This window comes from Gallinula chloropus (assembly GCF_964237585.1).
Source record: "Gallinula chloropus genome assembly, chromosome: 1".
Classification (NCBI taxonomy): domain Eukaryota; kingdom Metazoa; phylum Chordata; class Aves; order Gruiformes; family Rallidae; genus Gallinula; species Gallinula chloropus.
The window spans coordinates 89932410-89956300 of NC_140085.1; the positions used below are offsets into that span (position 1 = coordinate 89932410).

A 23891-nucleotide genomic window follows, 5' to 3' on the forward strand; every position below is an offset into this window, starting at 1 on the left:
AGCAAGGCTGCGATGTTTGTCTCTACTTCATCAGAAGCTTTAAGGCCGGGAGAGGCACTGGCAGGGTGAGACAAGCCCAGCAGAGCGGAAGGTCAGGAGGATGTTGCAGAGTCCGCTCTCTTTAATGAAGTTCAACATCTTCACTCTCTGACCTTCTGCCCTGGTGACAGCTTCGTCTCCCTCTGGCTGAGGCTGCAGCATGAATCAGACCGTAGAAAACACATCTTGGGTCTCATGTCACATTTCGTCTGCAGAGTGCTTCAGAAAGGCGAGCGTGACGCATCCCAGAGCGCGTCGGGATTATACTTCCCAGCCCTCGGCTTGCGCCCTTTGCGGACCTAAGCAGCAACAAGCTGTTTCTTGTTACGCTGTAAAGAGCTGTCATTAGCCTGCTGCACACATAAGAGGGAAATTAAACCATTAAGTTGTGTTTAGCAGCTCAGCCCCTTCTTCAGGCCCTCTCTCCCCACTAAACACTTTAACTAAACAATGACTAATGAGGCCAATTTGCTGTCAATTAATTGCCCCAGGAAAGGACCCCTAATTGTGGTGAGCAAGGTGGCAGCTCTAAAGCATTCAAGGGCTGGATGATGGTCACCGTCCCCCCTACCTCTGCCTTGGGGCTTATTAGCGTCTTTGTTGCAAAGTGCTGTTAATTGGGAGCTGGGGACAAGGAAATGAGAACTCTCCAGGCTAATTGATAGGCACCTGCAGAGGGCTTTAGTGGCTGCAAAGTTCCTTTGACTTTGGAGAGAAGTCCTGATGGTTTCTTTTTGCCCTGAAAGCCAAGGACTCCTGTGGATCGGTGGGTGGGAGTCTTAATTTTCTCCAACAGATGGGGGTCCTACTTGCCAGTAGAGAGGAAGGTAAATAGGCTGGAGGAAGCAACTAACTAATGAGGATATATGTAAGGGTTTGTGGTGACTTTCTTCATTTGTATCCAAGGTGCCCTTCTTGGGACAAGCAGTTAGAGCACTTAAATGGAGTTTATGGGCTTTCTTATTTTCCGTACTGTTTCCTTCTGTGTCTTGGAGGGATTAAAGAGCTTTCGCTGTATCTTGGGTCTCTAGAGTGGGAATAAGAGCTCTGTTTATTTTTTTTTAAGTACTTTGTAACTTATTGACAAAATATCTGACTGTTAAGTAGTCTTGTAATTTCAGATTGGGGAGTAGCTGCCCTGTAGTGTAAGACTGGATCTAAGGGTCTTATGCAGAGCTCTGTTTGCCCAAAGGGAGCAGTCAGGCCTTCTGACTGTGAACTTTGTGTGAGTGTGTATAGAGGGCCCAGAGCCATCTTCCAGCTAGCTCTCCACATCCCTCTGTTCTGTTTTACCTCCTGCCATACCTGATTCGAGTTCCTAGTCCTGTGCTCCCTGCCCTTGTCTCACAGACCCATGCTCCTGCACCGAGGTCTGCAGAGTGCAGCCAATGCAGTAACCAGAAACAGCTGCCCCATAAGTACCCCTTGATGCTTTCTCCTTCCATCCCCCTTTTCACTCCTGGAAAGGTACTCAGGAGCTGACCTCCTGGATGTGAATGTGCATCTCTTAACCATTGGGCTGTGTCATGGTTTAACCCCAGCCAACAGCTAAATAGAGCACCACACAGCTGCTCACTTGTTCTCCCCACAGCAGGATGCAAGAGAGAATCAGAAGAGTAAAGTGAGAAAACTCATGGGTTGTGATAAACATGGTTTAATAGGTAGTGCATAAGCCACACGCACAAGCAAAGCAAAACAAGGAATTCATTCATCCCTTCCCATGAGCAGGCAGGTGTTTGGCCATCTTCAGGAAAGCAGGGCTCTGTCACACAGAACGTTGACAGTTTGGGAAGACAAACACTATCACTTTAAACATCCCCATCTCTTCCTCGTCCTTCCCCAGCTTTATATACAGAGCATGACATCATGTGGTATGGAATATCCCTTTGGCCAGTCAGGGTCATCTGTCCTGTCTGTGTCCCCTCCCAGCTTCTTGTGCATCCCCCACCTTCACACTGGCAGGGCAGTGTGAGAAGCTGAGAAGTCCTTGAGTACTTGGCAACAACTAAAACATTGGTGTGTTATCAGCACTGCTCTCACCCTAAATACCAACCACAGCATTGTACCAGCTGCTAGGAAGAAAACTAACTACCCCAGCTGAAACCAGGACAGGCTGACTCATTTACTAGGAGATTAGGCACGTAGCACCACTCCTTACCAACTTCTATAGCCTTGAATGATAAAGCTGATGGAGCCTGCTCACGTGATCCTAGGTAATATCTCAGGAGGAGTTTTGAGCTCTAAAGGGTTTTGGTCATAAAAGGCAAGGATAACAACAGCAGATGTTTGTGTGTTCTCCTGCTTGTGGATTCCTCGCTGCCTCCCACATGCGGCCCCTGGTTTGTAATAACTGCTATAGCGGGTGGTTTTGAGACACGGTGATGTTTTGTGGAAACAAATCACTTGCTTTCATCTTGAGAGCAACATTGATTGCATTGGGGGAGTGTGCTCTATTTTTCATGTCTCAGTCTTTCTTATTATTTAAATTAATGTGAGTTGCAGTTGTCATGAGAGTGAGGGATTGACGGCAATTAACTGTAGTGGGCTTGGTGCAAGCAGGTTCTGCAGAAGCCTGTCCTACCCAGCTCCGTCACTGCGCCTTGACTGGGGCTTGAATTCCTGCACCAGATCTGCTTGCCCTGCAGCTCTCCCAGCCCACGGCACCCTAAAACATCTCTGCCCCCGTCCCTCTCCTGCCTCGCAGGATACCTACTCTTCCCATGCAAGCTTCTCAAGAGCAGCTGCCAGTTACTTTGCTGCTTACTGTTGGAGGCACATAAGATGAGATGCTGAGCTGGCATCAGGCTTGTCCTGTAGATGTGAAATGTAGAAGAAACAAATATGTGAGTTTCAAGCCATTCTTCTGATTTCCAGCTCTCCAGAATCTGTCCCTGGTGCGGGCAGGTGTGGTGGGTTGTCCCTGGCCAGAGGCCAGGTGCCCACCAAAACTTCTCTTTCACCCCCCTCCTCTGCTGGAAAGGGAAGAAGATACATCAAAAGGCTCGTGGGTTGAGATGAGGACAAGGAGAGATCATTCGGCAATTACTGTCACAGGCAAAACAGTCTTGACTTGGGTAAATTAGTTTAATTTATTTCCAATCAAATCAGAGTAGGATAATGAGAAATAAAACCAAAATCTTAAAAACACCTTCTCCCTACCCCTCACTTCTTCCTGGGCTCAGCTTCACTCCAGATTTCTCTACCTCCACAGCAGCACAGGGCAACGGGGAATGAATGGGGCTTTTGATCAGTTCACCACATGTCTCTGCTGCTCCTTTTTCCTCTGGGGGAGGGACGATTCATACTCTTGCCCTGCTCCAGCATGGAGTTCCTCTCACAGGAGACAGTCCTTCATGAACTCCTCCAACGTGAGTCCTTCCCACAGTCTGCAGAACTTCACAAACTGCCCCAATCCCTTCCACAGGGTGCAGATCTTCAGGACCAGGCTGATCCAGCATGAGTCCCCCACAGGGTCACAAGGCCTACCAGTAAATCTGCTTCAGCCTGGGCTCCTCTCACTATGGGCTGCAGGTCCTACAAGGAGCCTGCTCCAGTGTGGGCTTCCCATGGGGTCACAGCCTCCTTTGGGCATCCATCTGCTCTGGTGTGGGGTGCTCCACAGGCTGAAGGTGGATATTTGCTCCACCATCAACCTCCACGGGCTGCAGGGGGAGAGCCTGCCTCACTTTCTGCATGGGCTCCAGGGGAATCTCTGCTCCAACACCTGGAACACCTCCTCCCCTTCCTTCTTCGCTGGTGTGGGTGTCTGCAAAGTTGTTCCTCTCACATATTCCCACTCCTCTCTCTGGCTTCAACTGTGTAGGTTTTAGGGTTTTTTTTTCCTTTAAGTATGTTATTCCAGAGGCACTGCTGCTGTTGCTGATGGGCTTGGCCTTGGCAGTGCAAGGTCTGACTTGGAGCCTGCTGGCATTGGATTTCTTAAACACAGGGGAAGCTTCTAGCACCTTCTCACAGAAGCCATCTTGTAGCCCCCCTCCTGGTAAAAGACTTTGCCACACAAACCCAGTGCAGTTGGACATCCTGCCTGTTCAGGAGTGGAGCAGTGGCAGACAACACCATGCTTCCTTTCACATCAGTCTCGCCTCCCCACCCCATTCAGGGGTATCCTAAACACAGAGTAAGGCATACCCCACATTACATTCACGCTGAAAGGGAGGGGAAAAGGTCTGGCAATTTTATCTTCTTCAGCAGTACTGGCGAGCCTGGCAGTGTTTTCCCATGGTCCTCAGAGCCAGAAGGATCCAGCCACAGCCTGGTCTCCCCTGGAGGGATGAGTTGTTAGGTGGAGTATGAAAACACCTGGAAGTGCTGTGTACCTGCAGTGCTTCCCCTGCTGTGGGTCGGCAGGCTGTGACTGTGCCTCTTCTAATGGTTTGGAGAGCCCTGGCACGAAAGGGTGTTCCAGTTGAGGGTCAACAAGGGATGGCTGGACACCCAGAAGATCCTGGTCCCAGGAGGTTTCATCCTCAGCAGTCCTTCTTCCCAGCAGTCTGGGAACTGTGAAAACATAACACAACCCACACATGGGGAAAAAATAATAAGGTCAAAGCTTCTCATTTTAAGACTGTCCTAAAAAGGTGTGTGCAAAGTAATGACAAGTGCCAAGGAGGCAATGCTAACTGTTGCTGGTGCTGACAGTTTTGGCATTTTAACACGCTGCCTTGACACCCTGAAAATTAAAAGTCTCTGACTTTTTATCTGAGTGAAATTACTGTCCACTAAGATCCAGTCATTTTTAATGCTAGCTGCCTTTGGATTCTAAGCAGATGAAACCAAACCAGGTTTTAAATTCACTGGGAAATTATTTCCGACCCTGCTCCCCCTCCTCTCAGCCTTTCCTTGCCCTCTGACCAAGGTGGCAGCTGAAAGGAACCAGCCATTATACTCCTAACAGGATGTCAGCCTTGGATGCCCTTTTCTCCCTCATCTGAAAAACTGGGGAGTCAGATACGACCATCTGGACACATCCTCCTCCTCTTGGGCATTCAGTCTGCATGGTCAGATCTGTTTGTGTTTGCTGAGTTTTCTTGATCCTCTGCAAACTAAAATGACTTGATGACTTCAGGAAGTGGCAGGGTACATATCCTAACTACAGCTCTGCTGCTGATGCCCTGTAGTGGCTTTTGCTGCTCTGTTCCAGTCATCACACCATTCTGCTAGGACCCTGGACTGGCCTACAGCTCCGTTTGCTGGTCCTGCCTGAGCTTAAGTCCTTCTTGGTTTGTTGCATGGCTTTTTTTCCTGATGCAAATGTTAACCTCTCAAAGTTAAAATAACTGCCCCTTCCCCTTCCCATGGTCTAGCCAATGGTTCTACTCCTGGGCTCTGCTTACCTATGTTTGCCAGCACACCAGAGAAGCTGTGCTGAAGACGCTCCAGAATCACCATCCTCATGTCACCTGCAGAGCAGCAAGGACACGACTTGTACAAAACATAGCAGCCTCTGTTGTTCTTTCCCAGATTAAGCCCCTCTGTCCTCTCTGGTGTGTGGTGGTCTCAGATCTGAAACACAGTATGTACTACAGGCAGCTGTGCGGCTACAGGGCTGAGGTAGCCCTCTGAGTTGCTTTGTTCCCTGTAGTAAGAGTAGCAGTTTGGATTTCTGCCCCAGGGCTCTCCCAGCCTACAGCTCTGCTGGCTGGAACAAAGGGTCTGTCTGTCCTGATCCGTGAGACAGGGGACTCCCTTCATCCAGTGGGACAGAAAGGAGAAAGGTAAGGTGCTTCTGAGTCCTGCTGACTCAGCACTGAGCCAGATCTCAGCAAGATGCTGTAAGCATCTCCACTTTGCTGTGCCATGAAACGCAAAGCCACAAGCGTCTCTTGGAGGAGGTGGGGTGTTTAATTTCCCAACCAGGGTTGTTTCCTTTCTGCTGCCCTTCATACATTCCTGGGATACTGGTTGGTGAGGACGGTGTTTGTTTACTTTCCCAGACCTCTCACTGATTGTTTTGTACCACCAGGCATTTGCTGTGCAGAATGGGTGTGTGATAAAGAGGGAGGAGGCACAAAACAGATCTGTAGTCAGTGAACCCCTCATGTACCCCTTGATGGTGGGATCAAATTCTCTTAACAACATCAGCGTTCTCCAACAATGTTTGATTTGTTTTGTTCTGTTGCCTCCTACCTCTTCCTACATGCACAGACACGTTGCCAGTGGCTTGCAGTGAATCACGGGGGTAAAATGTGGTAGGGCTTGTGTTTGTCAGGGAAAGCGGTCTAGTGGAGAGTCTCCCTGCCCATGGTGCGGGGGGTTGGGAGCAGATGATCTTTAAAATCCTTTCCAACCCAAACCATTCTGTGATTTTTGCTTTGAGAGGAAGGGGTTGATTTTCTGCTATGCTTTGCTTTACTTGCTGTTGTGCTGCTAGGGAGATGTCCCTACTCTGACATGCCTTCTCTCCAGAGAAGAGAACTCTGGTGTCATCAACCATTCACCCAACGTGCCTGGCTTTGGTCACTTCACCACAAGCCATCAGTTCTAGCTCTTGAGCAGCAAAACAGCTTCCAAGTTCCCTCTCTTCTTCCTTCCTGGTGCCAGTTACAGCGGGTTGCTGAGGGCCTCATCCAGGCGAGTTTTACCTATCTCCAGGCATGGATTTTACACCATCACTCTCTAGGGAACCTGTTCCTGTCTTTGACTTCCCCAAAGTAAAAGCCTTTTCCTCACCTTGAATCAGAATTTCCCCCATGTTACAGCTCATGTCTGCTGCTTTTCACTGTTCAGTGTGCACCTCTGAAAAAAGCCTCTCTCAATCTTCTCTGCACCTTCCCAGTAGCTATTTGTAGACAGCAATAAGATCTTCCCTCAGCCTTCTTGTCGCCAAAGACACATCTGCCTCGCTTTGTACGAAGGGTCCTCTTGCTGCTCAAGAGCCCCCATTTCTCCAAGGGGATTCCATGGTCGTAGATACTGAAGCATTGTCCATGAGTTTGGGGCCTATGGAGAGGGGCTAATGAGCTGTGTGTTGTAAACAGTGTTCCTGTGAATCCAGCAGCACAGCTGGCAGTGCTGAGTTCAGGCTTCATTTCCTTTTCCCCACCTAGCTTGTAGGCAGCTTTGCCGTGACAGGACCATCAGCCACTCCTGCCAGGGAGGGGGAAGGGGAGGCTGCTGTCTGTTTATTCTGGGTAAGCAAAGCAGAAAATGATGTGGTTTCATTCCTCACTACACACAAATTCGGAAGCTGAAAATATATTTTTTAAAAAATATTAAAACAAAAAAAAAGATTCCTTTTTCAGTCAAACTCCCTCACCACCTCTGGGGTGTGGAGCATGGAAGCAAGTCATGGATGTGAGTGAGGTTAGAGACTGCAGCAGCCTGGTCTGCTTGGAGGCCAATGGACTGGCATGCTCCACACCTGGAGGTACCTGTTCAGGTCCCAGCATGATCATTTTTGTCCTGTGACGAAAAGTCAGTTAGCTTGGAAGGCCTTTAAGGAGCCTAAATGCCTGAGTCATGGCTAGCCTTGTGAATCTTTAAAGACTCTACCATGCCTTCATCACCGTGCCGTGTGAGGTGCAGTCAGCCAGAAGCTACCTACTGTGGGCAGTCCACGGGGGATCCCTCTTGGCTGAAAGATGTTGCAGAAATCATCCTGCAGTCACTGTTGTGCCTTCTCTCAGCGAATTCCCATTAGCCATGGTGTGCATCCTTGCTTCGCACCTCGTCACGGCAGTTGCAACAGGAATGAGCTTAACAGCTCTCCGGTTCAATTCCCAGTGAGCATTTGGCTTACATGAGCAGCAGAGCAGGGTTTTGGCTAGCAGTGAAACTATCTACCCATGGGAGGTAGCAATGTCTAATATACCCTCTGAGTCAGTGCCTTGAGGCCTGGCACCCTGTGGGATGATGTAGAACTACATCTGGGAATCTTTGGAGTGTAAAAAATAGCTGGGACAGTGCTTGGAGCACTAATGTCTTCCTTGTAGCCTTGGGACAGTCATGCAGGATCTTAGAGGTTATTTTATGAAGGCCTCCAAAGCTGTCAAAACACAAAGCTTCAGGGTTGCAGCAAAAGCCATTTCTACCTGCAGATGCTTGAAGCATATTATTCTCATGCAATTGTAGGAACCCAGGTAGTAATGAGGAGTGTAGCCTGTGGGAGGAGTCAGTGTCTGCCTGTGGTTAATAGGTAGGTAGGTTAATGAGTCCTAAAATCTGGGTAATGAAGTCCAACTTTCTTTTGTCTTCACAGTTCCACCAAAGATCTCCAATATCTCCTCGGACATCACCGTGAATGAGGGCAGCAATGTGACCCTGGTTTGTATGGCAAATGGGCGTCCTGAGCCTGTCATCACCTGGAGGCATCTCACCCCAACAGGTAAGAGATGCAGCAGGACTCCACTGTGCTGAACTATACAGGAGTTGCCTTCTCTTCCAACACCAGTGGCGATACAGGCAGCTGTAAAAAAGTTGCAAGGATCCCACAATCAATCTTGTTTTGCAGTGTGATTCCCCAGGCACAGTAACCAGGTTGCCCAAGGGAACAAATGAAATTACTTCAGTAGATGTCCTACAGAATTGGATCTGTAATTCTATTTAGCTTTGGTCTTCATCTAGTTGTCCCAGTCTCTACTGCTGGTAATGCACAGCACGGTGGTGGAGACAAAACACTGCTGGTGCTGGAGAGAGGGGAAGGGATTTTTGGCATTACAATGGCAGGATTCTTTCTGAAAACCATGGAATTTGCTCCCCAATAACTTGCCTTAAAAGGGAGAGGGCAAACAGTGGCGCAGATGATTTCATACTACCCTCCTCTTTGGCAGACAGTCTTCCCGTGTCTTATGAGGTGAGTAAAGAAGGCATTTGATCTGCAAGATGAGTGAAAAGTATGTTGGAGGCAGAATAAAGAACTCACCAGCTTTGTTCTGCTGTCTTACTGCGTCTTCTGCACTCAAGGATGTGGCAAGCTTGGAAGGAGACTATCCTTTCAGTAGTGAGACTCCATGGTGTTAGCAGCTTGGGTTGCAAGGAAACCTTCACCCCCATAAAGATTTATCCATAGGATGGGAACAAGAGGAAGGTTTCTCTTCCTCTGTGTCATGTTCTTTGAGGAGAGAACTCTTTACCTGATTGCTTTTGCGTCAGATGTTCTTTCATCTAAAACGCATGGGAAAAGCATTGATTAGCTCCATATGAATAGCTTTCTGTGATACTCCCATCTACACAGAGGGTTAAAGAGGGTTTGAGGTAGGCAGAGGACAAGTTTCCTGCATGTTGGAGTCAGAACATGCTACAGACAGTCAAACAATCTACTGCAGTTCAGCAGCTGGAAGAGGGGAGGGCATTGCAGAAGGAAGGTTGCAGAGAGAAAGGTAGAATGACATGTTGGAACAGCGCCCAGTGCAAGGGCTGCATCCAGATATGCCTGGATTTGGGGCCTGTGGTTCAGGTCGGGATTACTCAGATTTCCTGCCTCATCCTTTCAGCCAAACCAAAGTCCTGCTGAGCTTCCATGTATATGAAAGCCAGACATGCAGTTTGTATTTCTTGTGATACCAAAAGAAGGAAGATGGGAAAAGACTGCCAGGAGGAGGTGGGAGGAGCCGAGCTGATGAGGGGTATACTACTCCTCTGTGCTATCATTGTTACTACCTGACTTTCCTCTTCTGCTATTTTCAGTATTAAGCATGACTGTACCATTTGCATATATGGGGAAACAATCTCTTTTTTTCCACTTTTAATCATGTATATAGAATGTTCTAGCTCTGGCACTTCTGCTCTTAAGATTTGTTTAATATCAAATCTCTGCTACATCAGTCTTTGCTCTAACTTTCTTGCATTCAAGTAGGAGACACTCCCTAGCTATTACGTGAGTGCAGCCTAACATCGCCCAAGTTACATGCATTACAAGCCTGCTAGCTTAAATCTTCTCAGAAACTAGGGCTGGTACCTGAGATGCATTGTTGGGAGCAGTAAGAGGAAAATTCCTGTCCTGACTCATCACTTCAGCTGCCTGTTTGCGCTTAGTGAGGGGTTTTTTCCGGTTGTACCATCTACTCCATTTGTCAGACTGACTTCTCCCTTTTAAAAACACTTCTCAGAGCAAATCTTTTTTTTGGCTGTCCCCTCCTGTGAGCAACTAGACTGGGGAATCCTATCCCCATTTTGATTCCAGGGTCGGTTTTCCGGGGTCTCTTGCTCAGTTTTCCAGCATGCCCCTATGCACTTTTTCTCCTCTGCTGTGTGCCTCAGAGGTGTTGCCTTGTTAGCATCCCTCAGTGTTATCTCATGCGCTCCCTTCCAAGTAGTCAGTCCTCCTCTCTACAGTGAAGCCTGCCAAGCACCCCATTCCTAACTGACAAGAGCCAAGGATGAAGGGCAGTCAGTCCCCAGTGTGTCACCTCTATGTCTCACTGCTTCTTGTTCTCTCTCTTTTCCCCCATTTCAACCCATCTGTTACTTTTTACGGGCGCAGGAGAATGGCTCTCAGGCAGACATCAGGTCTTTGAGCAGCATGTAGCCCAAAAAGGCACTTGTCCCAAAATGGGGGACAAAATGGCTTCTTTCATATGTTTTCCTTCAGGTTGACAATTAATATAAATTCCAAATCTATTCCAGAGATGCTGCAATTAAAACCACATCTTATCTTGGAATCTCCTGTTTCCAGAGCTGTAAGGTATTTTGGCTCCATTTGGGCTAGTTTTGAGGACATCTGCTATGCATCAAAGAGCTATTTTAGATCATCGTAAAGGTTTCTGAAATACATCTCTCTCTGCTTGGAATTTTTTGCAGTTAAACCCATGGCTGCAGAGCTGGAAACACAGGCATTACTGAGCTTGTGTAGGAGGCTTTGTACAGACAGGTTGTGAAATTAAACCAGCATCGGGGGGCGAGAGGGCCAAATTACTTTTTCTTTGTGCACTCTCCTCAAGGAGTTCCTTAGCAAATGTATCTGTTGTTTCTTTCATTCATTGACTTGGTCAGTGGTGTTGGTGGGCTGATTACCCAGGTTAGGACTACAGAAATGATTTGTTTCTTGTTGAACGGGAAGGGGAAGAAACAAACGCAAAGGGAAGGCGGCGTTACTACCTATGCAGAGAAGGCAGGGACACATGTGATAGCTCGTTTAAATGCTGCTGGACCTCAGGAGTGATCACAGCCCACTTGTCTGCCTGTGTGGGAAGTTAAAAAAAATTGCTTTATAAAGAGCTGCATTGCTGCCTTTGATGGTCCTTCAGTGAGCAGATGAACTGGGCATTTTTCTCACATCAACTATCAGTCCCCAGGCCCTGAAGCAACCCATAGGAAAAAAGTCTCCCTTTACCTGTGAAGTAACTGAAGTGTGGTTGTGGTTGCTGACTGTAGCACTGACACCTGGGAGGAAGGCAGGTAATGGGAAAGATACTATAATAATTCTGATGGCAAATGACAATACAGATCAGCTCTAATTTAATGAAAGCAGGAATGACATTCCTTGGAACGATGCAAGTCCTTGCCCTCCGCTTCCATTCCTCTTCAGATGATTGACTGATTGGGTTTTTGACAGAGCAGGTGGAGAGAGTCAGTAAGACCGTTCCTTATCTGACAGGCTATTATGCTGTAGGTCATTGGCAACCTGGCCTAACTAGTTGCAGATAGTTTAATAGGCATTGCCTGAGAGCACAAACTGCTTCATTAGCTCTTCTCCTCCAGCCAGCAGAGCTCTCTTCTGGGACTGCTGACCTGCAGCTTCCAGCAACAGGCCAGTACCTCCCTGATCATAGTCTGATCCTTTTGGTGTGATTCAGGACACAACTGTGGGCTTATTAAGCCTTCTGTGCCCTATTCTTTTTCCATCCCAGTTTGTGATAGCAAACCACAGAAAAGACTGTAGCAGCCCTCTGAACTGGATTTGTCAGGAAATTGTGATTTATTCAGTTACAGTGGGGATGAGTAGTGATGATTTCCTACACAGACTACACAAGTTAGCAGTTGTCAGCATTAGAAATATTTCACTAGGGGATATGCTGTAGTCTCTCATCTCTTGAAAGGGACAAGCCCCACATTCTCCCCTCCGTGACTTTGTATGAGGAGTGGGTGTTATCCTGTTGTTTTCTTCTCCTTAATATTAATTCGCAGCCTAGGTGATCCATGGCCCACAGAGGTATAGATTAGTTTTTCCTTGCCGAATGTAGACCAATCAAATTTCCAGTAGTGGCACCACAGCCTGCACAAGGTCCCATGTATCATTTATCATGCTGACACATTCTGTGTGGGCTACCACAGGCAGCCTACCCATCTACGGCTAGTTATGTTAGGAGGTGCTCTGTTTTCTCTGTGCCATGCACCAAGATAACAACTAACACATCTAAGAAAAGAATCCAGTGAAATGCTTTACAGATGGCAGGGAATGCCTGCTTTTCAGCTCATGTTCGCTTTACTTCACGTCTTTCTTGACTTATGTTTATTCAGGCTAATGCGACTTCTGCCTACCCATAAGCTGCTGAGATCACAGTCCAGAGGCTTTAACATTTATCATTCTTCATCTCTCCATCTTATTCAGAGCCATGCTAGATGCCTGGTTGACTGAAAAAAGAGCTTCCTGGGAAAAATATTCATGTATGTTCATATTCTTATCAGTAAACTCCCTCTCAACAGAAGCCTTTCAAGAGTGGCCTCTTGTGAATTGTGTTAGCAGCAGTAGAAACGTGGGCAGTTGTTGCAAGGTCTTCGCATTGCCAGAGATCTCACTGCCAAATCTGTTGTCCTGGATGGGAAGACAAACACAGAAGAAAAAGACAGGTCCTGTCCTGAAGATCTCATACTCAACCTGTCAGAAACTGCCCTATTCATGTTTCTGCTCCTTTCCCACAAGGCATCGGTGGCTGAGACCACCCCAAGGGCCTTGCTCGTGGGCACTGCAGCAGGTGCTGTGAGACTGGTATCCATGTGTGATGGCAGCCTGGGAGCCGGTGGCAGGGAGGCAGAGCGATGTTGGGGCTCAGCTTGAGGATGAACAATGGAGGCATTTACTGGTTGTGCACAACCAGCTGAGGGGCAGTTTTCCTCCAGCAGTTACAGAGTGCGAAACCTGATCAAAACTGCCAGGTATCTCATTCCTGATCCCGCTTCCCCAGCCTCAGCCCAGCAAGGCTGATAGAGAGGAGAACAGTCTGGATTCTCCCAAATTCCACCTGACAGTCTAGAGATACCCATTTTGACTCAAAAAGCTTAGTTATTACAGTGGTAATCACAGCATAAAAACCAGTCTAGAGCAAAGCAGATAAGTATTGATTGCAACACCCAAGATTCATGTCACAGCATAAAATGAAAGGAGATGGGAAGGCTTGTCAAATATGCCAGTCTGATTCTCCCTAGAGGGTGCTAGAAATTCTCGTTGAGTCTTAGAGAATTTACCATATCCTGGGAAGTTTAGAAGGGATAGAGAATACAGAAGAGTGCCGCCTGCTCTGTGTAATTGAGATGGTATACATATAATATGTTTATAAACAGCTGTAGAACTCACTGCCATGGAAAGTTATTTAAAGATGAGAACTTGGCAAGACTCAAACAGTTCATGTGTTCCTGAGGATAATGTGAACAAATCTGGATATTCTTGTTATTCACAACACAAATATTGAAAAGGATGTTAAACTTCATGCTTTGGGGCTCAATTCATAGAGACCAGGATGAGACATAAACTGAAAGAGACAGATTATCTCACACCCCCACTCACTCATGTACCTTCCTTCAGTGCATGCCAGTCTCCTTGTAGGGCTGAACATGAGGGAAACAGAGAGCTCTCTGAAGGCATGAGATTCAAGATGACCACATAGTTCACAGGGGCAGCTTTGACCTTGATGCCCTGTGTTTCTTTGCCTGTCATTGCTGTGCCAGACCAAAGCCTTCCTACTGCTCTTTGGTTGCACCAGAAAAGCCAGTTTATGCCCAAAGAAAATAACAAGCAGAAAACCCTCAGCCAGAGTCACCACAAGTCAACCCTGCAGGCACTAGGTAGTGCTGAGTGGGAAGGGGATTTTCTGGTTATCTAAAGCATTTGGATTTAGCCCACCTCTCTGATGCAGTCTTAAAACCTCAGTAAAACATTTGTGAAGAGAAGGAGGAGTGTTGTTTTGGGGGCCAGGGGTTGGCTTTTTTAGTTGTTTGGGTTTGGTGTTGGTTTTTTGTGGTGTTACTGTGCCAGCTCTTCTCATGTCACAGCCTTCTCCCCCTCCTACTGATTTTGCCTGATTAGGAAATTTAAGATTTGCAAGGTACTTGTTTGACCCTGCATTTTATGATGATGATGGCCAACTGATGATTTTTAACCACATATCTTTTCTGTCCTTTTTTTTTTTTTTTTCCACCTTGCACATCCTCAAAATACTCTCTGGCAAAAATGTGGTCTCATCTTCCACAGAGACTTCCCACTTTGCCTCTTATGCACTCCCTGTTTGTTTTAGGACTCTTTCTGACATGTCTTTTTCTGACTTGGTCTAGTCTTAATCTTATCCAATGTTATGGAGGGGAAAAAAAAAAAAAACAAACCCAACCAAAAAAAGGGAAAGGGTGCTGACTCACAAAGAACCTGGGAAACAAGCCAAAGTTTCAACTTTTTCAGGGCTTCTCCAGAAGGCATCCAAAGTTGTTTCAACCTCTGTTTGCTCCCCACTCCTGCTGGCTCCACATTTTTTGCGTGTGCTCTCTTCTTAGTGCATGGCCCATAAGCAAGAGCTCTCCTGACCCTTTCCTCACCTGTAATAAACTTAAGAAGTCCTGGATGTGCTCTCTCCTGACACACTGGAGAGCTTTGATTGCTTTCTTCTGTGTCCAGAGACACGTACACTGCAGAGAGGTCCCTCCTGTTGTAGCCGTGCCCCGCTGCGTTGGGTGGTCCGCGATGCTGTTTCAGCACAAACACTGTTGATGCATGAAACATTCATATTCTTTCCACCTTTGACTCCTCTCTCCTGTCCCATGGCCGAGAGGCAGAGCAAGGCTTCACGAGGATTTTGGCATTTCTGGTGAACAGGTGAATAAGGCTGCTGTGAGGAGGGATTGCTCCACCTCTGGCAAGGTTCTCTGTGCTGCTGCTGGGAAGGTGCTGAAGCTTTGTAGCGAGTCAGTGGCTCTTCTGCCACATAGAAATGCTGCTCTTTACAGCAACTTGGGAGTCTGGTTGCCTCAGTTTTTCCTTCTCTCAAGACAGGTACTACTGCTTCTAGTTGGCCGTGGTGTTAGGGTCTCTTCCATGGTGCTGTGAAGGCTGAGGTTGGGTGTGTCCATGCAAAGACTTTCCTACACAGAAGAGCAGCACGTTTCTAGTTCACTGCATGCTGTCTGGACAGTGCTGTGCAGTCACTACCTCTGCCCTCAAGGCTAGCGCTTCTCAATGGAGCTGGTCCTGATTGGTAGGGACATTCACGAATAGCTAGCTACTTCCTCTCTCCCCTCCTTCCAGTCTTGAAGGATCCCAGAAGGCTGGATGTGGGAATGAAAACCGAGAAGATGAGAACTGAAAATCTTCAATGATTAATGATGCCAGGGAAAGGAATTGCCATACACTACCATAAGTAGGATGTCAGCAGCAGGCTAATGAACCGTATCTAATTCTCCCATCATTCCCACCAGCACAAACCCATTGAAATCAAGGGAACTTCCTGTCATGACTAGGAGGAAAGGAGGAAAAATCTGCAGCCTACCCTGCCTAGGGTGGTAGACACTGTCCATCCTGCTCACCTTCCCTACCAGCCTTCCTGGTGCTCCAAATGTGCCACTGAGCACTCTTGTATCTTACCCAAAGGTAATCTACCACAGCAAAACAAATTATCCCCAGAGAACCTCGTTGAGTGTGAGACATTGACAGTGTGTGTGCATTATCGTGTCTCCCTCTAGTGATCTGAACTAATGAGTCCACTTTGGGTCTCTCATGTGTGGAGCTACTTCTTTGGTGAGAAACCATCTCTGGGTTCGTGAGAGCAAAGGGCTGATATTTTAGGATTGGGTCCCACTTCCTCTGCTGTCTAAGGATCATATTGCCCACTGGCAGCTCCGTGTTTACAGCTGTAGTTCACATCTGAAAATTTAAATGTGCTTGTAAAGATACAAAGAGGTTGAGTGTGAATTAAAGCGAGAAAAATTCACAGCATTTTAAATTTAATAGTTTCAATTCAAACATCTTTAAGAAGGCTATCCTTAAGAAGAAAATGGAGAGGCTGCATTTTTTTCCCCTGTAGCTGTAATCTATAAGTACTTTCACTTTAGGCAACCATATTTCTCATTCTTTCTTCACAGTAGGAGAGAGACATACTAATAAAAGGGGAAAGTTAAGGTAGTAGCTTATAGCTGCTCCCTGTGTTTTTTCGTTTAAAGAGAGAGTCTTCACCATTTTTGTTACGATGCTGTTATGTGCCTTCAGCTGATCTCAATGGCTTCACCGACTTCAGTGCCTGATATATTCCAAACTGGAACCAGAGCTACTGCCTCCTCCCATCTGAGGACCCCACTGAGTGTGGATGAAAGCATCCGCTGTAGCACATGGGTCCTACCAGGGCAGTGATGTCTGGAGAGAGTTTCCCCTTACAGGTCCAAAGCCTTCATCCCTTCTGGCTTCTCTCTCACAATTATTTGCCTGTTACCTCTGCCTCAACCTCCATGCTAATCCCATTTTATATATTTATATTTTATATAGATGTATATTATTTATGTATATATATATTATATATAAGCTACATAATATTTTATATATTTTATATTAAAATTTTATATATTATATATTAAAAAAAGCTACCTGTCTTATACACCCCAGCTCTACCAATTGCTGGAACATAGTGTGAGAGAGAGAAAGACTAGAGGTCAGCAGGGAGAAGCAGGAAGGAAAACATGATTTGCAAGAATCTGCTGTACAGAGATAGACCCAGGGCAAAGAAGAAACCAGCAAGACACCCCAAACCTGCTCGCCACGATGACCACACCAAGGTCAGTTGTCATTCAGCCTCCTGCAGTGTAGAGCTATTCTCCCAGGTCTGAATACACTTGTCATGGAAGTGGAAGGTAGTGAGATATTTGGCAACAAAAGAGTTCTGATTTTGGCTGTGATAGAGTTCAATTTCTTCCTAATAGCAGGTATAACACTGTGCTTTGGATGTAGGACAAGAATAATGTGGGTAACACGCTGATGTTTTTAGCTGGGCAATGTTTACATCAAGTCAAAGACTTTCCAGCTTCTCACACTGCCCTGCCAGAGAGGATGCTGGGCATGCACAAGTAGCTGGGAGAGGGCACAGCCAGGACAGCTGACCCAGACTGGACAAAGGGATATTCCACACCATATGACATAATGCTCAGTCTATAACTTGGGGGAAGCTGAATAGAGGCATGAGCATGGCTTGGGAACTAGCAGGGGGTGAGCAGTTGTTCTGTGCATCACTTGGTTGGAATGATATCAGCCTCCTCTTCCTTTTCCGTTCTGTTAAGCTTTCTTTATCTTAACCCGTGAGTTTTACCTTTCTTTCTTCCCATCACTCTCTCCCCATCCCACTGAGGAGTGGAGGCGAGTCAACAGCTGTGTGGTTGTTTTAGCTGCCTGCAGGGTTAAACCACAACAGCAAGGCCGCAACAGGCCCTGCTGCTGTGAACACTTGTGCTCTTTTTCTTTCCTCAGCCTTCTTTCTGAGCAGTTGAGAAATGTGTCTTCAGAACATCCCTGTCTTTCCTGTCTGTAGGAAAACAGAAGACACTGAAAATATGATTCAGGGATTTTTTATTTTTCTTAGGAGGTGCACATTCAAAAGGGTTGTTCTCATTTCCTCTTCAGTTACTTTTTCTTTCTCTCTGAACAGCACCTGAAAAATATGACTCTTCCCATGTACTCAGTATTTTTTCATGCACTGGCTGAACAAATCATCTGTCCTCGTAAACTCGCGGTGAGTGGCCACCGCAGAGCTACTGCGGCACAGCAGCAACGCAGGCAGCAGCAGGGAGGCCGGGAGGGGATGGCGAGTGCAGGCCCACCCGGGGAGGCAAGAGCCACCCTCTGATGCAACCTTCAAAGTTCATGTCCAGTTTGGGATGGCTTCAACCATTTGAAGGATGAGCATATCCTGCTAAAGGATCAGCACAGGCTGCCAGCAGGGAAAGTGCAATGCAAGTGGTGGTGGCCTGGGAAAGGCGTTGATCATGAGACATTTCAGTTGCCACCATACGGACTGAGGGCCATGGCGGGATGGAAGGGTCACAGAGCAAGGACAGCACTGTATCCACAGCACACCTTGCTAGGCAGCTCATAGAGCCCACACATTGTCCTGGCTTGTGTCCCAGGAAGGGCACCAGTGGGAGATGAGCCAGCTGCAGCCCCAGCTAGAGGGAAGAGCAATGCAACCCTCCCCGGGGGTCAGGCTCCTTTTAACAGTGCCTGTGGGTCAGTGCCTTGGTGCATGTGCCTGTCTGAGAACTGCTGGCAGGGCCATCTCAGTACATCTCAGTATCCACCTGCCCACCCCCCTGTGCATTACTTGCGAGTGTTTTACTATGTGTTCATTTCGATCTTCACAGTGCTGATGTCTGTGCACGTGTTTTGCTGCACAGGGAAGCTATTTTGATGTTTACCAGCCTTATGCACCAGTCTCAAAGGCCTGTGCTTCCTTAGGGGTGGAACTGTGAAATGTAGCAGTAAGCATGAAAAGTAAAAGTGAGGGAAAAAAGTATCCGGAGTCATGTTGTACCTGCCAGCCTTTGACTGTGGGGCATGGATCTGTACAGCTGTCCAAAGCCTGTCTGTCCAGCCTAAACTACAGCGGTGTGAAGGAGACAGAGAACAAGTATTTTCAGTGTCAGTCGTGCTAAGAGACGGAATTTCAGAAATTCTCTGAACTGCAGAACTGCAGATCAGGCTCCAAACTTCGCAACCCTGGCCTCTCTCTGACGTATTCACTTGTATCTACTGCATTTATCTCTGCTGTACTCGGGCATCTACCAAGCAAATAAATAATTGGTTCCTGCTTCTGTCTCCCCTTCTGCCCAAGGGACCTAAAGTTAATTTGTGCTGACTATTAGTCTTTGTGTAAAGGCTGCTCTTGTAAAAGGAAGTCAGGGCGTACATAGATAGATGGTCCTAGCACTGCAGAATTGTAAGTGCCCCCATTTCCATCTACAACCATTTGACTGCTCTGAGGAGGATTCCTTGGAGCTCCTGGGGACATCACAGGTGGAGACAGGAAGCCCACCTTCTTTACATTCCTCCAGCATGCTCCAGCTCAGAAGCCGTGGAGGGGCAAGTCATGCTATGTGAGAAGGAAGTGCCAGGGTGGGTCTCCAAATCCATGCACAGAGCAGGGGCTGTAAGGGACTTGGGGGACAAAGAAAAGTCACATTTGCCATACAGCATCTCCTCTGTGAGATGAAGGAAGGAGACTGTTAACTCAAACAGACAAAAGTAATTAGAGGAGTAAAATAATAGATTAATGAGCAGAGAGTGCCAGGGGAACTTATTAATTATCAGTAGAGAATTTCCTTCAATGTGCAGGCTGGCCGAGGGCATGGAAAATAGCAACCCAAACTCTAGTCCCATTTAAGGAAGCTGCCAGGGAATTCATGGCACTGGGTGCCTGGAGAAGGATAGCAGTGGTTGAGTTAAATGCTTCCTTTGAATCTCGCATTACGTGTGGCTCAGGTAAGGGCTGGGGAGGAAGGGGATCTGGGAAATGCTAGATTGTATCTGACTGATGTTAATAATGGCTCAATAAAAACGCTCTGATAAGAACACATTAAAGCTGCACAGTTAAGCACTCACAAGCCAGCTAAGGTGAGCTTTAAGGTTACAAATGCAACCTTAACTCTTCTCCTGCTGAGCGTACCTTAGCAGGCAGCCTTTAATTAAAGGGGCATAAGGCTGTCTTTCTCAGGTAATATATCATAGCATTGGTCAGTGCTCTCTTTGGCTTTGGACAGGTGTGCAGAGTGTCTCATAATACTGTGTTTTTGTCTGTGTGTGCCTGGGGAAGCACAGAGCCCATTTTCCTCATGGCACCGAGAATACTGCAGTAGTTGTACTTGAACCAAACACGGTTTAGGCACGAGATCCATTTGGACTGTTTAGACACAGGGCAACCCACCATCCGTTCTCTCAGGTCGTCATTTCATGTGTCAGAAAGCAGTAGGCATGGAAGATGTTGACACTGGCTCCTAGTAATGTTGAATAAGGGGTTTTCCTTTCTAAGCACTGAATTCGGCTCCTATAGTGTACTGTGTTTTTCCTAGTTGCCTTTTGGGAGTATTCAGACCGTTCACAGGGTAAGATGTTACTCTGTCCCATCGGACTGTGCCACAAGATGTGCCTACCTACTGAAGAGGTAACTCTTCACATACCAACATACTTTCCTTTCAGGACTCCAGCATTTACAACTTTCAGTCTCATTGCATGCACCGTGGCTGGGACACGAGGGGAGAGAAAATGCAAAGGGCAAATCTGTTCTCGGGGAACACTGCAGAAATGAATCGATTCAACGGGATTAAACCACACACCACAGATCTGACATCCTTCCTTGATAGTAATGCTGAGTCGTTAGCCTGCCCATTGAACACAAAGTCCTTTGAGGGGAAGCCATCCCTTCTGCTAAGACCTTGAGTAAAAAAACCTCTGTCCTTCCCTACCGACTCTTACTGCAGTAGTCTTGGATTTCTCACAAGCCTCTGTCCATATGTCTGTCAGGCATGAGCTGCAGCATCCCCCGCTATCCCACTGCTCATCCTTGCAGCTACGTAGGGGGGCCTGCTTTGGTTGCATTTCACAGAATCACAAGGTTGGAAAAGTCCTTTAAGATCACTGAGTCCAACCGTTCCTGTCCTGTGCTAAACCATATCCCTAAGTACATGTTCTACCCTTTTTTTAAACACATCCAGGGACGGTGACTCACCCACCTCCCTGGGCAGTCTGTTCCAGGCCCTGACAACTCTGACAGTGATTATTTTTTCTAGCATCTAATCTGAACCTGCCCTGGCACAGCTTAGTGCCATTTCCCCTTGTCCTATCTCCTGTTACTTGGCTGAAGAGACCATCTCCCACCTCTCTACAACCTCCTTTCAGGTAGTTGTAGGTGGTGATAAGGTCTCCCCTCAGCCTCCTCTTCTCCAGGCTAAACATCCCCAGCTCCCTCAGCTGCTCCTCATAGGATTTGCCCTCCAGTCCTTTCACCAGCAGACAAATAGTCAGCATTGCTGAACTATAAGCGTCATCAAATCTGTTGAGCATTGTGTGAGCTGGGGTGCAGACTTGCATGTGTGTTGGAGAGCATCTAAAGCATTTTGTATGCACCAAGCTTGATTTTTTGCACTTGATTTTTTGGATCACTATCCAAAGAATGGCATAGCAGAAGCACAAAGGCAAGGGCAGCAGCCTAGCAGCAGCCAAAGATCGGTAGGTATTTTAAAAGATTTCCAAATGTGTATTCAGTTGTTCCCAGCAAGAAACAACTGCGTTGTGAGAGCTGTTCCCTTAGAGGCAGCAGCAGGCTGGTCAGCATGGAGCAGAAGCTCATTGAGAAGGTTAAGTGTGAAAAGGAAAGGTCACATAACCCCAGGTGGCCCTCCAGGAAACAGGTACCAGCTGGCCACGGGGGAACAGAGCTTGCGTGCAAGGTACGGGAGAGCAACGGCGAGGAGGAGAGGTAGAGAATTTCACAGAGAGCCCCTGGCACGGCAAAATATGCTGATTAATTTTTACAGACCTGCATGGATCTGAAGCGAACTAAAAATTTCCTCACTCAGAGACTTTGGGGATCACTGAGCAGAGTTTGTTTAAAAGAAATGAGCTTCATCTGAGAGGTTTTGCAACTTGTGCTAATGAGAGTCTGTCTATCAAACTTAAGTGGCATCAAGTGGCTCAGAGCAAGGGCTCTTGGGCGTTAAATGGTTCCTACCAAATACCAAGCCCATTACCATGATTGGCTGTTATAGCCCTCTAAACGGCAAAAGTGATTAAATTGGTCGTTATGAAACACTAAAGATGCATAATTATGAAAAATAAGGCTTGAGTAAGAGGAGATTTCATTTCACTCACTGCTTTGTATCTCAAGGAGGAATCAGTGTAGAAATGTTTTAAAAGCAGCCAAGGGTTGCCCGTGGTCTGGTTCTCTCCCGACAGGCTGGGAGTCATGAACATGTTGGAAGTGATGGTGTTTCTCCAGTCTCTAGGCTGACACATGTGCTGGAGATCGAATGTCCCACGTCCTCCTCTCCGCATAGGATAGTGTTTCTCCCCTGTCGAGGCTCTTCTGCATGCTGTGGAGAAGAGGCTCTCTGCCCAGGTCACCTGCCTCTGGCTTTTGGTCGCTGTGTGTACGAGAGGGCAGGGGGCACCAAGTATCCATGAAACTCTCCTCAGCGGGGGAAGGGGGGGAGAATAGAGTGTTGCAGAGCTGTTGCAGATCCGTGAGCTGAGGGCGTCACAGGGAACACCCTGTGTTTGGGGAAAGGGTTATGAAATTCTGCTGGTGAAACAGGTGGGGGGGGCTTTTGCCTTAGTAGCAGCTCGCTGGGCAACTGTGAGGTGCTTTGCACCCTTCCTGCTCTCCCAGCCCTGACTCCCAGCTGAGACAGTAACCCCCCACTGCCGCTTTGGAGCACCACTCAAATATTTTCCCATTCAAAGGCTGGAATAGCACCAGGCACAGAGCTGAATATGTGCATGGTGGTTCTCCTGCACAGCTCAGTCAACCCAGACTTCCTAAAGGTCTAATGCTCCCAGTTTGTACAGGCCTTCACCAGAAATAGATTTTTTTATTTATATATTTTACTTTATCTTTAGTTCTTTCCCTCTTCTGTGCCACCCCAGCCCTAGAAGAGTTTTATAACCTCCTTAGAAAGAGTGATGGTGGTGCTGAGTAATGCACAGCCTCTGGGGCCCTCTGCTCTCCTTGGGTTGCTGCACTTCTCTCTAGGTGAGCACTAGCTGAGTCACTGAGCCCAAGTCCTTGCTTCTCTTGTTGAAACTAAGTGGTCACGAGGGATGTGCTGGTATTTCTGTTCCCTTATTCCTGTATCTGTTATGTAATGTCCCACCAAAAACGCCACTGACCATTCATCTCTCTCTTCTATGTGTCTATCTCTCCTCTCATTCCTTCCTCATGTGACAGCTGATGATGAGCATCTTTCAGGAACTTGATTTGTTTGTAAATCAAATGCCTTTAGAATTATTGGGCATTGTTTGGTATCAGAGCATGTCATTTAAGGTATTAGTAATTTTTTAGAAAATACTCTGTGTGTGTGAGAGAGAGAGAAAGAGAGAGATTTATGGCATTATTCATATCCCAGAAGACAAGTAGTGTCATCTGCATATGTATGTGAGAGTGAGCCATCTAGTCAGCTGATTTGCCATATAAAATTGTCTTTTCCTCAGTACTCCTGTGGCTGCTGTAGTCAAAATAAAATGTGCCACGTCTTAAATGAAAAGCCAGGTACCTCTGCCTGTTGAAGAGACTGTACCCTTTGCAGTGAGAAAGTTGTAACACACCACTTGGCACCTACCTGTGCCTTCAAATCTAGGCTACTGCCTGAAAAACCCACTTGTGTCAATTTAAACTGCGGCCTGAAAAGTTACAGAACACTCTGGAGGTGTCCAACAGAGGACAGCTTGTGAAAATGGATTGATTTCATTCCTTAGATGTTTTTCTAACTTTTTTCATAGCTTCTTGTAATTTGCACATAGTTGTTGGCTTAAATCCCCAACCATACTGGAAAAGATGATTCTCTGTAGGGGTGAATGTTTTTCGCGAGTTCTGGATATGGGGATGCAGAGTTATTTCATTGTTGCAGCTCCCTTCCAGAAAACACTGTGACCACTGTGAAGTTCCTTACCCACACAGCAGTGTGTAGGCATTTAAAAAATGTCTACATTTAAAATGCTTCCAAAA

General features: G+C 47.0%; 1 protein-coding gene across 2 annotated transcripts in view; it reads left to right on the forward strand.

The window, feature by feature from the left end:
- Nucleotides 1-23891, forward strand: part of LSAMP (limbic system associated membrane protein) — a gene marked incomplete at both ends in the record, with an annotated part of 312320 nt that overhangs the window by 192637 nt on the left and 95792 nt on the right. For both annotated transcript variants that reach the window (XM_084270918.1, XM_084270919.1), the window contains one exon: nt 8258-8383. In XM_084270918.1, the coding sequence (XP_084127044.1) occupies nt 8258-8383 (126 nt within the window). The remainder of the gene's footprint in view (nt 1-8257; nt 8384-23891) is intronic.